The 13436-nt window shown below is 46.0% G+C and overlaps 1 protein-coding gene across 5 annotated transcripts in view; it reads left to right on the top strand.

Moving 5' to 3' along the window:
* Window positions 1-13217, top strand: part of NHSL1 (NHS like 1) — a gene marked incomplete at its 5' end in the record, with an annotated part of 243045 nt that extends 229828 nt beyond the window's left edge. For all 5 annotated transcript variants that reach the window (XM_079716116.1, XM_079716114.1, XM_079716117.1 and 2 more), the window contains 3 exons: window positions 3668-6916; window positions 7438-7570; window positions 12386-13217. In XM_079716116.1, coding sequence (XP_079572242.1) covers window positions 3668-6916; window positions 7438-7570; window positions 12386-13121 — 4118 coding nt within the window. In that variant the 3' untranslated portion in view covers window positions 13122-13217. The remainder of the gene's footprint in view (window positions 1-3667; window positions 6917-7437; window positions 7571-12385) is intronic.
* Between the last annotated feature and the right edge of the window lie 219 nt (window positions 13218-13436).

The following is a 13436-nucleotide window of genomic DNA, read 5'->3' as shown; positions in this document are numbered from 1 at the left end:
CCTTAACCTTAAAAAGTGACTTTAAAGACAGCTCTTTGCAAGATAACAAGGTTGATGTTTCCAGGTAGGCTACATTTTGAGTGGCTTTCCAACCAATATGGGTAGGTTTTGGATGGCTTTGTGCAAAGAGTATAAGAATAGTTTGGCCTGAATAAAGATAGACATACGCATAAGTATTCAATATGAATTATCTATCTATCTATCCATCCATCTATCTACCTACCTATCTATCTATCTATCTATCTATATTTCCAGAGCCTCAGAGTTAAGAACTTTTATCACTTTTATTACTGAACCAACCAGTATGGAGCCAGTAACTCAGTTGCCTCTTTGACCTTATTGGAAGGATCTGATCAGCTAGGTAAATCATATCTTCTGTAGTTTTAATATTTTTAAAACCAATGATAGTCTCTAGGGTCTGCATTCATTTCTCTTTTGCCCGTAACATAGGAACACCACTAATCCTAGGGGAAAGACAATAGCTTTCCCTACATCATCTGTGTTGTGAGTGTTACCAGATGTGAGACAGTTGATGTCATTGCACAGTTGATGACATGTCCTGGATCACCGCTGGAGGTCAACTGAGACAGCTGTATCTAAGTTAGAGCTAGTTTTTTTAAAAAAGGACAATTAGACAACCACTCTAGTTTTATAGATAGGGTAGTTGGAAGGATTCGTGGGTAGAGTAAGAGAAAGTAACATTTGAACACAGTAACATATAGCAAAAAAATTAGATCTTTTCTTTGTTCGTTCATTTGGACAAAGGTTGACCTTGCCCGTTCTTCTAATATTTTGTACTTATAAGGTGTCTGATTGGAAAGCTTTGTGCTACCTAACTAATGATTATCAAAAATAGACACTTCATATTTTCTTTAAAAATTAGTCTTCCTTAGATATAAAGCGTAGGGAAGGATGGCTGAGTCAAACAAGTTAGATTTTTAAAGGATACGATTATCTGAAAGAAAGACATTTAATAGGAAAGATTCAACCTGTCCACTAAACACTGCCCGAGTTGTTGGGACTTTGGATTTTTAAAATCTAACCAGGGATGCTCCCAGAAGTAGAGAGTTAATTGTGCTTAATTATATGCAGCTTTTACTTCAAAATCTTTAGTGGCCTCGAGAGACCAGTCAATATATAAAGCTTTAAAATCAAGGTATTATATTTTCTGTTTAAAGCATATTTATGGTATATAATGTGTTGCCTTCCGTTTAAATAAAAGGCCGAAATTTCTAACTCTTTCTTTACTCTCATGTTAAACGTACATAGAATTGTATTTGAATGACCTGTTATGAGGTTTCATCTTTTAGAATCAGATAAGATTATTTTGTTGGTATATAATGATTGTTTGGCTGCTGAATAATTTGGGTACTCCTGGAACTTACCCCAGTATGAATTCCCCAAGCAGAAAAGGCCTTGTTTAAAGGAATCCCCTTCTGAATAATTTTTGCTGGTTTGTACTAAGAACATTACTTTAGACCTGACAATACATTAAACCTTAAGTAAAACTAACTTGTAGATTTCTATCATTTTTGATTTTTAAAATCAAAAATGATAGAAATCATTTTTAAATGATTTCTGTTTTTTAAAAATTGGGCAATCCTTGTAGTATTATATAATAAGTAAAAGAAAAAATATGTGTAATTATTTTAAAATCAGGTAAATCCCATCAAGATTTTTAGCAGCACCTGAGCGGACTATATTTTTTTGTAGTTCTATTTTTGTAATTTTTGCTGTTTAATCAAGATAGCATTCATCTGTGTCCTGTAATATTGTCGCACCTTTTGTACTGTGAACATTTTGGAGGATCTGTCTTGGGAATAGAATTTTGATGGTCCCTGTGATAAATAATATCAGAGTTGTTTTATATATATATATTTTAGAGGTTATAGAAAAGCATTGTTATTTTAATTTAAAAATAGTATTGAGCTCTAGGTGGTAAAGAAATGGCTGTAGTCCCATTTTCAGAAGCCTAGAATGGTTTCACATGCAAAATTGTTACCTGAAAGAATCAAGACTTTGTTTATGGCCCTTAAAGACATTTAAAAATCTACCACTGACCTCATGTAAAAACTACTACAGATTTGAAAGAAAAAGATATTAACATAATAAGGTATGCTGAATGTTTGGAACTGAACTGGTGCAAACTGATACAGAACTACAAGTCAACCCCCCACCTTCTAAAATACTAAACCGCAAAAACTTGCACCTTTTTTCTTTCCTTAAAGTGGGCTTTCCTTCTGTTCCTGCCCTTTTGCCCACTTCCCCTCTTTCTGAGGGAGAATGTCACATGTGCACACGTGAGTGTGTGTGTGCAGTAAGTATACTTGGCAGAGGGTAGGAGGAGGAAATAGATCCTCTTTGCCAAAGATACAGGTACAAAAGTGATTCTCCATCATCACAGTGAAGGAAAGAGCTTTATGCTGGGGAGCCTTCGTTGCAGGGTAACATCTCCTGTGCATTTGATACAAGACCACTGCTGCCATTTTAGCAGTATGCTTTGCTCCTTGGATGAGCTGTGCTATCCAGTCAGGGATATGTGCCATATGATGGTTAATTTAAGTGGGGTAGGGAGGGAGATCTCAGGGATGCCATCATCACCAGTGTCCCTGTCCAGGTAAACAGGGATGCCAGTTGGTCCTTGTTGGATGACAATAACATAGAAAGAATTATGGTTTTGCTATTATTTTTCAAGATTTAATTTGTCCTAAAGATTACTATGCATGAATTGATTTTTTTTCTATATATACTTTGAGTAAATTCTTGGCTTCATGATTTTTTTTTTTTTAAGCTTCTCTTTTTTCCTAGGTAGCTTGAAACCTTTACCTACACTTAAGGATTTTTCTCATTCATTTTCCTCCCTCTCTGTAAACCCTGCCTCGTGCTGCTGCTGCTGCTTTTCTTTTTAAACATACTATTCTTTCTGTTTGGTTGTAAAGCTCCAAGAAATGAATGATCTTAATCTGAGGAAGTGTTCACTGGATCTGTTCCTGCTGCTTTTTCCCCTCCAGAACACAACAGATTGCTACTGAATTTTGAATGTCACCAACAGACAGATGATAATGGCTTAAGATGGATAATGAAATGTTTGAAACACAGATGGGCCTGTAAATCATTTTTCTTTTTCTTAGGATTTCCTTCTGACATAAAAAAATTAATGTAATTAACAATGTTTTATACCAATATCCCTCATAAATGGTATCTCTGTAGCCCTATTGTTGAACTGCTACATTCATCTGTCTTTGGAAAAGACAGTCACTGCTTGACGGCTGTTCTGTGCAATCACCAGGTGGGTGAAAGGCTACCTTTACGAAAAGGAGGTTATGTGAAAAGTAAACCTTCCAAGAAGCACTCAGCTTTCATCTCAAAGGGAGTACCTGAGAATCCTATATGCAGCACTTAATGTACGGGAGGATTTGAAGTATATATTAAGAGAAGTACCCAAAATTCATAATAAGGATTTTCATTTTAGGGGCTATCAGTAACTGTCAATACTTAAACTTTCTCTTAGGTGCTTACAGGAAAAAAGAAACCAGACCAAATAGAAAAGATTTCTTTCTTTTAAGTACAACAGAACAGAGTCAGAAGGGGGTGAGAGATCAAGGTAATGAACTAAGATACTGATTTTTATTTTTAGGTGACAAGCCTCTTTCTGCTTTATCTCCAGCTTCGGGGGGCACTGGCCAAGATGATGTCGGTGGCCACTCAGTGGACACCCCAGACCACTACTCTACGCTCGGAAGGCTCGATAACTATCGATCTGCTGGGCAGCGCTCAGAAACCAGGGATTCCAGCTGTCAGACTGAGGCAGTGAAAATCCTACCACCTTCGATGAGAAGAATCAGGGCGCAGAAGGGTCAAGGCATTGCTGCCCAGATGAGTCACTTCCCAGGCTCCTCTGGCAACATGTCTGTGCTGAGCGACTCTGTGGGCGTCGTGTTCCCTTCTCGCTTCAACAGTGACGCTGGTTTCCACAGTCTCCCCCGGTCTGGAGCGAGGACAAACGTTCAGTCCCTGGAGCCACGGCTGGGAGCCCTGCGCCCTGCAGAAGACGCAGACGAAACTCTCGCCTACCAGAGGGGTCACCTGCAAGTAGACGAAGACTTCGGACATCTAGGAGCTGCCCCAGGGACTGGAACACTTTTGAGGCCCAAATCCCAGGAGCTGGGGCACTTGGAGGGTGAAAAGGTAACAAGCCCGGCGTGCGTAGTCTCTCCTCACACGACCTACTCCACCAGTATCATCCCAAATGCCACCCTCTCCTCCTCTTCAGAGGTTATTGTGATTCACACGGCTCAGAGCTTAGGACAGCTGGACAGTAAAATCACCAGTTCATCTTCATACACGAAGATCAAATCCAGAGACCACTTCCTCTCCAGGCAGAAAGATGGTCATCATTCTCCCCGTGGTAACTGGACGGAGGGGCACTCCACCATTTTTTCACAGGCCTTGGATCCTCATTCGTCCAGTGCAGCCACTCTGCTGTCCCTCTGTGATTCTGCGGTCTCTCTAAATACACCCGCAAATCAGGAGAATGGGTCCCAGGCCATGGCCTATCATGGTAGAAACAACCTGAGCTTCCCGGTCCACCCCCAGGATCTGAACAGCAAGAGTGAGTCCAGTCATTCAGGAGGCAGGGGACACGGCGGCAGCGCGGAGCCCTGGGAATACAGTGCCTCGACTAGTGGGCGTGCGTCCCCACGGAAGCCACATTTGGCAACTCCTGGTTACTCCACCCCTGTAAGTAACATGAGAGGTGGCAGTTTGGACCAGACGTCCAACAAAGATGGTGCCAGGGCCGTGTATCCAGGGGACCACGATGGCTACTACACTTCTCTGCACACCAGCTCTGGACACGGCCCTGGGAATGTGTGCAATAGCAGCGATGGCTTTGGGAACCGGAGGCACAGCGTGGTCAGTATTTTTGATGCAAGAGCACGGAAGAACCAAGGGGACCGGTCGAACTGCCAAGACAAAACCCTTTCTCGAAACATCTCTCTGAAGAAAGCGAAGAAGCCTCCCCTGCCACCCTCTCGGACAGACTCTCTGCGCAGGATTCCCAAGAAGAGCGTCCAGTCGAACGGGCAGGTGCTGAACGAGAGCCTGATCGCCTCGCTCCAGCACTCGCTGCAGCTGAAACTCCCCGGCAAGGGCGGCAGCTCGCCCTCCCAGAGCCCGTGCAGTGACTTCGAAGAGCCCTGGCTGCCTCGCTCCCGCAGCCAGAGCACAGTGAGCGCGGGCAGCAGCCTGACCTCCGCCACCACCCCCAACGTCTACGCCCTGTCCGGGGTCACACCGGCACAGAGCGACACGAGCAGCGTCAAGTCCGAGTACACAGACCCGTGGGGTTACTACATTGACTACACGGGCGTGCAGGAGGACCCGGGGAACCCGGGCGGGGCGGGTCCAGCCGGCAGCGCAGCGTCGCCCGGAAACGGGCCAGGCCGCCATCTCCCGGACGGGTCCAGGGCCGCGGTAGCCCCGGTGCCCGATGGCGCAGTCAAACCAAAGATCACATCGCCGGAGAAGTCACACAGGGTCACTTCTCCATCCAGTGGGTATTCCAGCCAGTCGAACACACCCACAACTCTCACCCCTGTGCCTGTGTTTTTAAAGTCAGTGTCACCAGCCAATGGGAGGGGGAAGCCCAAGCCCAAGGTGCCAGAAAGGAAGTCCTCTCTGGTATCTTCAGTATCCATCTCCTCCTCGTCCACGTCTCTTTCCTCCAACACTTCTACGGAAGGAAGCGGAACCATGAAGAGGCTCGATTCGGTGCTGGCCACTCCCCTGGCTGCGCCTCCTCTGCCCTCTGTCCCATGTCCCTGTCCCAGGGACAAGTCTCCTTTCCTCCCTCCTCCGCCTCCACCGGCGGATTTCCCCGAGGGCTCGCCTCTGCCCGGCTCTCCCCTCTTCCCCTCTCCACCGCCAGAAGCTCTCACTCCCTTCTGTTCCCCCACCGACGCCTTCTTTCCTCCGACACCGACAGCACTCAGCCCCCTTCTTCTGCACTCATCTGCCTCCCTGCCACCTCTACCACCTGCCTTCCCCCCCTCGGTGCCCCCGCCTGCCCCACCGCTTGACCCCAAATTGATGAAAGATGCCAGGCCTCCTTTCAAAAAAGCTGGCCAGCCAGAGCCCTCCCGGGAGGCCTGCAGGCAGCCTTCCACCAAGGAGGAGGGCGGTAGACCCCCCATGCCCCTGATCACCACGGAGGCGTTGCAGATGGTGCAGTTGCGGCCGGTGAGGAAGAACTCAGGAACCGAGGTAGCACTGTTACGTGAACACGCATCTCAGGAAAAACGAACTCCGGTTGTTCCCCAGTATCATGTAAAGCCATCTGCTCTCCTGAAATCCCGAAATAGCATAAATGAAATGGAGAGTGAAAGCCAGCCTGCCTCCGCGACAAGCTCGCTCCCGACTCCTGCCAAGAGCTCGACTCAGGGTCACCAGGACAGTGTAGCCGAGCGTGGCCTCCCGAGCCGCAGCCCGGGCCGCGCCGGGGAGGCAGAGGCCGGGCCCGGGACCGCCCCGCCCCATGAACCCCCCAGCCCGTCGCCCAGCAGGAAGCCCCCCCCTGTTTCCAAGAAGCCCAAACTGTTCCTGGTGGTGCCACCTCCGCAGAGAGATTTCACGGCGGAGCCCGCAGAGAACGTGAGCAAAGCGTCGCCCAGCCCCACGAGAGGAGAGACACGAGAGAGGTGTGCAGCCGGGGCTGGTTCCGATGAGACCGACTCTGGCAGCTCGGTTCTTGCGGGAGGAGCTGCAAGATCTGAGTCCCCGGGCAGAGTGGAAGCCAATGTCCGCATGGTGCAGCCCGATGCCTCGCCAGCCCCCTCGCGGGAGGAGCCGGGCGCCGAGCGCAGTGTGGACGCCGGGGACAACGTGGAGAGCTGTTTGTCTCTGCAGGACCCAGGGCGTGAGTCTGGTTTTCTCTTGTTCCCCTCTGACCATATGCAGCTGAGGCGAACAGGGCTGGTGCACGTTCACGTTCAAGCCAGCAGTATGTGGACTCCCTGCGCTGCCTCGTACTTAGGTTACCAACTTGGCATTTCTATGAATTTTTTTTTTTTTTTAATCTAGATCTAAGGGTAGAGCTTACAGAAGCGCAGAAAATAAGACGGGGGTGGAGTGGCCGGCAGCAGGCTGGGTATTAAATAGCAGTGAGTAATCCCCTGGAGAGCTGCAAAGAAATGTTCTAACAAAATTTAAGGGAGATTCAGTCAGTTTATCTAGACTTTAACAGAAAAGCCTGAGCTTTGACAGTCATGCTTGTGTCATTTTCCCCATCTTTGTAAAATATCAAACTACAGGCCCTACTGCCTCTCCCTGTGATTCTCACGTTGTCAGGATGGTAGGGAAGCCTATTTGGGAGCTTGGCTAAAGACTGAAATTCAAGTCATTTGTGCATCTTGCGTCTGCCTGCTTGTTTCTCTATAGCTGGGGTACCGGAGGCTGACACAGCCGGTTCTTCCTCAGAGACCTGTGACTTCTGTAAGGAAGATGGGAGTGATGAGGTGATGACCCCCAGTAGACCCCGGACCACGGAAGACCTTTTTGCAGCTATTCACAGGTATCCAAAACTCCTTCCTCTTTTTTGCATCTACTTTATGAGTCCCCCTTTCCAAATCGTTTCTCAATGTATTTTTCTTTCTTGAGGTTTCTGCTGTCACCCAGTTAGGCTTCATTAACCTGATTATTGATTTCTTAGTTTGTTTCTATATTTTTATTTGCCTTGACTCCAATTTCTGTTTTACTTTGTTCCACTGATTTTTATGATGATATGGGGGACAGAGGCTCAACGTGATGATGCCATTTGGTTGGCCCTTCTCTTACTAGCAAGAAATGCAGTGTCGCTGTATTTGATTGGATATTTACAGGAGTTGGGTTAGAGTAGCCAGTGGTCCAGTCCAGGATGAGGGATGCTGGGTTCTGTGGGCTTAAGATGCACAGACTAGCTGTACAGGACTTCTTCTTTCCTAACAGTGCTTGGTTTTATTGCTGTTACTATTTTCATTTTACAGAAAAACTAGGATTTTATAGTGTAATATCTTTGGCTACTTAAATGTTTCAGTAAAAGTACATCTTTTTTAAGCAGGAGCAAAAGGAATTAAACTTGCTTGTTACTATATACTGCTAGTGCCATCTACTGGCGTAAGAAATTATTGGGTTAAAAAATGTATAAAATTTTCAAAATAACCGCCTGAACTGTTGTACTCTTTACATGTGATCACCTTGAAGAGTGAATGTGACTTAGCACTAAAGTTTTATTTATTGCCTCATTTTTCTGGCTATAAACAGTTGAGTACTCCCACAACGGTGTCATTGTAAAAATGGATATGATTGTGTTCGTGCAAGGACTTTAAACTATACGCTGTATAAACCCTTTACTTCCTTCTAAAATTCTTTACCATAGTATTTTAAGATAACTCTTATGAATGCCCCTGTGCTGCCAAGGTCCCTGGATCAATGTCCCTTTTTTTCCTCCTGAAACTAAACATCCTGTAAAATCATTTGATTCTCTGTGTAAGTAACCTGTGTCAGCAGTACTTTCCCAATTCTTAGAATCTAACTGAAAAGGCTGTTATTGCATGAGATGGAAAGCAGAGGCTGTGCAGTCCCTACCTGCGATTCCTCGTGCAACATGTAAACATCTAACTTAGGGGGGGAAAAAACAAGCCGATGAATTAAGGTGTTTGTCAAGAATTATGTTCTTTAACTCTTGACTCCACTACTGGTATAATGTCCCAATAGACCCTAAAGCCTGCCTCTTTAGCATCGTCTGACCGCTGTCTGTGCTCTCCTTAGAAATAAAAAGGTAGCTAGTGATCACATTATTCCTCCAAATAGGGAAATAAAAATTCCACATCCTTTGAAAGCAACTTCAGTGACATGTCTAGAGGTTTACGCTGATGTTTCTAACTCGAATCATGCTGGACACCTAATGAGCTCTCAATGATTGTGTAACTGTTAGGAAATTCTTCCAAGGCTCAACATCTCCCGTTCGGTATGGGATGCATTGGGTTGCTAAATATGCAGGCATATATATTTAAAACAGCATCCACAGAGAAGATGTGTTGCCTGGTTGCTCTGTGCACTAAATACTTGGTCTCAGAGAGAACCCCAGCTGTTGTGGGGCCACATTACTACACACTTTTCCTAACAAGATACCGAAGATCTCCTCTGTGTTTTATTGTGGCAACCTTCTTAAGGCACTAAAAGACTGTGGTTTCTCCTATCAAGGAGTTACATCTACTGTAGATGCAGAAATTGGCCAGTCTGTATTGTTCCATGTACACGACAGAAGGAAAGACTGAGTAGGGTATGGATTACAGAGTGGGAGCAAGGATGCAGGCTAACTTTTAGTAGATGGATGGATGGATGGATGGATGGATGGATAGATAGATAGATGCAGGCTAATTTTTAGTAGATGGATGGATGGATGGATAGATAGATGCAGGCTAATTTTTAGTAGATGGATCGTTAGATAGATAGATAGATAGATAGATAGATACAGGCTAATTTTTAGTAGATGGATGGATGGATGGATGGATGGATAGATAAATGCAGGCTAATTTTTAGTAGATGGGTGGATGGATAGATAGATGCAGGCTAATTTTTAGTAGATGGATCGTTGGATAGATAGATAGATAGATGCAGGCTAATTTTTAGTAGATGGATGGATAGATAGATAGATGCAGGCTAATTTTTAGAAGATGGATAGATAGATATAGACATAGATAATATATTAGCAGACATAATAGGAAGCCATCTAAAGTCTGTGATTTTTAGGGCTTTATTTTATATCCTTCAGTACCTAAGCTAGTAATCTAAATTAAAGAATATCTAAATTGAAACACAGCTTTCAAATTTTATAATGCAAATTAATTCACTTCAGATTTAAAGCCAGATGGAAAATGTAGAACACCAGTTGAGGTGTGAAGTTTTTATCTTTATTGAAGTAATTAGTTTTTAAGCCAGTGTTAATTGTTCAAGCGTTTTTTATAGCCATTTTCCTTAGAAATACACACACATATTTATAGTCTGTGTGTATATATACATACATATATGCAGAGAATTCATATATTTAGTTTTAATTCTCATTTTAGTCGGCAGTTACTCTTGAGAAACAACAATACTTTTATAAATTCCCGTCTCCTGTCTTCATTCTAAATCTACAATTAAAGGTTGTAGCTTTAATCAAGCATAGCTATGGCTTGTTATGTGGATCTCAGCACACCTTCTCCATTTAAAAGCCAAACAGAAAAGCCACATTTAAAAGCCACAAACCAATACCTACAAGAATCAGATGAGCAGAGATGTCTTTGGGAAGCAAACAGTATAAATTGTGAGGTCATGTGCTCTACTGGAAAGGTATTCATTCCATCAGGTCCTACTTCTTGTGTTAAGCTGTATGACTTCACTCTCTAGACCTCGATTACCTTCTCTGGTCAGACCAAACCACCTAAATGTTTTCCAGTTCTGAAATTCTGAGATGTTATTGTTTCTGTGGTTTTTGTCAGTGGGTCAGCAACTTAACTCCAGAGCGGTGCTCTTGTTGACAGTGGAATAGAACTGTTGAACCAAAGTATCATAGGCCAGTCTCTGCTGACCTAAAGGGGCTGGTGCTATGTCAGCTCTGGCCACCCCCTTCTGCCTCTTAATTGGGTTTTTACCACTTCCTGTCTTCCATTTTAGTGGCTTCTTTTTGGCCAGAAGCACAGAGAGGACCCTGGGAGCACCAAGCCCAGGGCAGCCATCACGGGCCCATCCTCCCCTGTGGCTCGATGTGCAGGACAGGTAAAAACAGCACTAAAGCCTGAGCTGATAGCAGGAAGGAAGAATTATATTTCCCTAAATGACACTCAAAGGTTTGTTAGGCATCTACTCTTTGCCTGACACTTTATGGCTATGACTGCATTTATCTTTTGATAAGCCTCTGAACTGTCTACTGTTATTCCTCTTTTCCAGATAGGAAACAGGATCAGAAAGTTTAACTTGCCCCAGTTTACAGAGCAAGGAAGCTTTAGCAGTGGGTGAACCCAGGTCTGTGTGACTCCAGAGGTCCTTTATCTCATTGAATCCTCACAAACCTGTGAGGTTGTTATCATCATCCACATTTTACAAGTCTGAAAAACTTGTAAATAGATGAGTAACTGGTCCAGGGTCACACAGCTAGAAGTTGCTCAGATTCAACTCTTAATCTCTGTGTTCAGATAGCATCCTCTCAACCTTTGCCTGTTGCAGGTTCTAGAATTTTATAGCAGAAAAAGAGGTATAACCACACCTTTAGTAAATATATCAAGTTTCTTTACAGCCAGTCCACCTGCACTTAGCTGAGAGATTCCTCCCACACTGAGTTGTTGGTATGAAGAGACCTGCAAGGGGCCACTTGGCACATCTGCTTTATTTTCTCTAATGCATTCTCAGCAGAAGACACATTGAGCCAGGGAGATTCTTAGAGACTGGGTATAAGAAATTCCCCCAGGACAGTTTTACTTTTCCTGAAGGCTCCTCCTCTTTCACCTTCTACCCACATCCCTCACATTTGCTTGCTCGGCTAGTGGTTCTCTGCAGTCAGCCAACAGGATCTGATGTGGAAGGTTCACTCTTCTTTTCCAGAAAATTGGATTTCTAGGAGTTGGCGAATGGTCCAGTAAGAGCCAAGGAAAACTGGTTTTATGCCAAACTCTAGAATGATGGAGAACGTAAAGTTGCAGAGTTGTTCTAGAACCTAAGGCGGGGGCCTGTCTCAGTATGTGGGACATTCTAGGAGCTGGCTTGTCTATTAGGCCAGTGGTCCCCAACCTTTTTGGCACCAGGGACCAGTTTCGTGGAAGACAGTTTTTCCACGGGGTGGGGTGGGGGAGGATGGCTCAGGTGGTAATGTGAGCGATGGGGAGATGAAGCTTCGCTCGCTTGCCCGCCACTCACCTCCTGCTGTGCGGCCCGCTTCCTAACAGGCCCCGCTACCCCATGGCCCGGGGGTTGGAGACCCCTGTATTAGGCCATTCAAGTGCCAGCACCATGAAATTCACTCAGCATCAGTCCCATATAGAAGAGTTAAGTAAGAAATGGCAATTATTCAAAACGTTGGAAATGGTCCTCTCCAAAGTAAGATAATATGATGTTTGAGATTTGTTTCAGAATAATCCAGTGAGGGTAGAAATGAAAACAGGGTGGCCATAAGTTAATAATTACCACAGCTGGGTCATGGGCACACATAGTAATACAATGAACTATTCTTTTTGCTTGGGTGTTTGGTACTTTCCATAGTGAAAATAATAGATGGTGACCTTAATGTGCGGTGAGAGAAGCAGGGTGGATGTGGTGGGCATCCAGTCGCCCACCAGGAATTCACCTTCATCTTAACGTCCTTAAATCTCAGGTCTAAGAGGAAAGTCCTTGGCCGTAAAGATTCCGATGATGATCACTCCCGAAACCATTCTCCCTCCCCGCCAGTGACACCCACTGGTGCTGCCCCCAGCCTGGCCTCCCAGAAGCAAGTGGGATCGATTCAGAGAAGCATCCGGAAGAGCAGCACCAGCAGTGACAACTTCAAAGCTCTGCTGCTGAAAAAAGGGAGTCGGTCAGACACCAGTGCCCGCATGTCCGCAGCCGAGATGCTCAAGAACACAGACCCCAGATTCCAGAGGTCAAGGTCGGAGCCTTCGCCAGACACCCCCGAGAGCCCATCAAGCTGCTCCCCGAGCAAGAACAGAAGGGCCCAGGAGGAGTGGGCCAAGAACGAAGGCTCGATGCCTCGGAGTCTGTCCTTTTCTGGCCCCAGGTACGGCCGCAGCCGAACTCCGCCTTCCGCCGCCAGCAGCCGGTACAGCGTGCGGAACCGGATCCAGAGCAGCCCCATGACCGTCATCTCAGAGGGCGAAGGGGAAGCCACGGAGCCCGTAGACAGCAGGGCTCTCCGGGCCCTGGGCGCTGCGAGGGGACGTTCGCTGGAAGCACTGGCGGGGGATGGCGTGGGTGACGGCAGCCTGCTCTGTGCAGGGCAGCCCGCTGCCTCGCGGGGGGCTCAGGCTCCTGGCCCCACGGAGGGGCGGCCCAGCGCAGAGGGCACGGATCCATCAGAACAGCGTGGAGGTCCCCAGAGGGAAGAGAGCTAAGGGCAAGAACCTCCCAGGTGACGTGGGGAGATGTGCAGCACACCGCTCTGGGAAGCCTGACAGGTACCCTTCCCTGCCTTGTCCGTGGATCCCGCTCAGCATCTGCGCTGTGGACCCGGCACGGCCGGCCCCGCAGCGGAAAGGGAGGGCTATTTAGACTCACTTGGCACTTGCCCTGTGGCTTAAAAGCAAGTAGAAGCTTAACTTCTAAAAGTGCTTCCTGGGGAAGATTTTTTTTTTTTTTCTCTAAATGCTGGGTGTGTGCAGGGATGTGTATGTGTGTGCATTTGGAACACTTTTTATGTTAAAAAAAAA

Source organism: Hyperoodon ampullatus, assembly GCF_949752795.1.
Source record: "Hyperoodon ampullatus genome assembly, chromosome: 12".
NCBI lineage: Eukaryota > Metazoa > Chordata > Mammalia > Artiodactyla > Ziphiidae > Hyperoodon > Hyperoodon ampullatus.
Note: the sequence above shows the minus strand (reverse complement) of the source record. Positions and strands in the feature narration are given on the sequence as shown.